Source organism: Eurosta solidaginis, chromosome 4, assembly GCF_040869045.1.
Source record: "Eurosta solidaginis isolate ZX-2024a chromosome 4, ASM4086904v1, whole genome shotgun sequence".
NCBI lineage: Eukaryota > Metazoa > Arthropoda > Insecta > Diptera > Tephritidae > Eurosta > Eurosta solidaginis.
Genome location: NC_090322.1, coordinates 125,058,273 through 125,060,066, shown reverse-complemented (window position 1 = coordinate 125,060,066; position 1,794 = coordinate 125,058,273). Strand labels below are relative to the sequence as shown.

General features: G+C 39.9%; 1 protein-coding gene across 1 annotated transcript; it reads left to right on the top strand.

Annotated features, from left to right (window-relative positions):
* The first annotated feature begins 356 nt into the window (after nt 1-356).
* LOC137248169 (3-oxoacyl-[acyl-carrier-protein] reductase FabG-like) lies at nt 357-1,323 on the top strand. The gene has a single exon (XM_067779033.1). The coding sequence runs from the start codon at nt 401-403 to the stop codon at nt 1,166-1,168; it is 768 nt and encodes a 255-aa protein (XP_067635134.1). The 5' UTR covers nt 357-400; the 3' UTR covers nt 1,169-1,323.
* The last annotated feature ends 471 nt before the right edge of the window (nt 1,324-1,794 follow it).

Genomic DNA, 1,794 nt, shown 5'->3' with positions numbered 1-1,794 from the left:
ACCAACAGGTGATCGCTCAAAATTTGCACACACACACAAAAATCACTAATGGCCATATTATGGAAATCTTAGGGAAATTGAAGTTAAATTTTAAAACAGACATAAAATGTTATAATTTTGGAATATGTAGCATCTAGAACTCCTTAATTGCAGTAATTGAAAGAAAAGGTTTGCTTATACTCAAGTATTTAATTATTTTTTCTAAATTTATCTTTAATATTGATGCAATGATTGATCCAATGCAACTCTGGTCTTCCTACTGTTCTTCATTCCACTCCATTCGAGTGCCTATTTTCACGGCCTGCGAGTGCCTTCCACTCTATTCGCAACATAACCTCGAATTAAGCTGCCAAACTATATAGTAAACAATGAATCAGTGTTCTTTTGAACTCAGCCAACCATGAACTTTGCTGGCAAAGTTGTGTTAATTACAGGGGCTAGTTCTGGTATTGGAGCAGCTACCGCTGTGAAATTTGCTAAGTTGGGTGCTTTATTAGTTCTCAATGGGCGTAATGCGGAAAATCTAAGTGCTGTGGCAAACCAATGCGCCTCTGTTGGTAAACAGCCGCATATATCTGTAGGGGACGTATCCAAAGAATCTGATGTAGAACGTATTTGGGAGGACACTTTGAAGAAATATCACAAACTGGATGTATTGGTTAACAATGCTGGTATAATTGAAACTGGCAGTATTGAAAATACAAGCATGGAGCAATATGATCGTGTGATGAATACTAACTTGCGTGCTATATACCAATTAACAATGTTGGCTGTACCAGAACTGGTAAAGTCTAAGGGTAACATTGTAAATGTATCAAGTGTGAACGGAATACGTTCCTTTCCCGGAGTACTGGCATACAACATATCGAAAATTGGTGTAGATCAGTTTACACGATGTGTTGCCCTAGAACTAGCAGCTAAGGGTGTTCGTGCAAACTGTGTTAATCCTGGTGTTACAATAACGAATCTACATAAACGCGGCGGCATGGATGAGGAGACGTACCAAAAGTTTTTAGAACATTCTAAATCAACACATGCACTAGGTCGGCCTGGATCAGCGGATGAGGTGGCTAATGCCATCGTCTTTTTAGCCAGTGATTTGGCATCTTTCACCACTGGTATTAGTTTAGCTGTTGATGGCGGGCGGCATGCAATGTGTCCACGATAATGAATGTGCATGAGAAGTCATACCAAAAGTGGCATTTATCTTCAAATACTACTTTAAAAGCGTATTTTTTTATTTCGTTGAATTTATTTTGATAATATATATACTATTTGGGGTGTCCTTATTAATCAAATAAAGAAGCATATTAAAAAAATATATATATATTTTATTTCATTGCGCTCCAAGTCAATGATGAACAAAACGTCCATTGTGAATTCATACAAGTGGAACATGGCGGCCAGTATCCCGTTATTTTGGCAGTTATGGAGATTTCTTTCCTAGAACTATTTAGTAGGTCCAGCGCAGTGACAGGGGACATGAGCGCTGCTTGGCTATCTGACTAAATGCACACCTGCCTACTCGAGTCCCACCATTTAGACTCACAAAGCTTACTGCCGAACAGGTTACAAATTCACGTATTTGAAGGCCCAGAGATATGTGGTTTAAGAGCATATTTAGTCCGTCGGTTGGACACGACCTGCGTGAACCTGTTACCCCTCCGAGGGCTGCCCGTTGTACTATATACATCTTAATGTTGGTCTGTATGTCCATGGGCGGTCTACGTTCGATATTCGATTTCCAACTGAGCTTGCTGCCTATTTCGACGCCCCGATACTTGGCTCTCGTAG

Excerpts from the sequence above, each read along its gene's own strand:
- LOC137248169 (XM_067779033.1), top strand. The coding sequence starts at position 401 with ATGAACTTTGCTGGCAAAGTTGTGTTAATTACAGGGGCTAGTTCTGGT.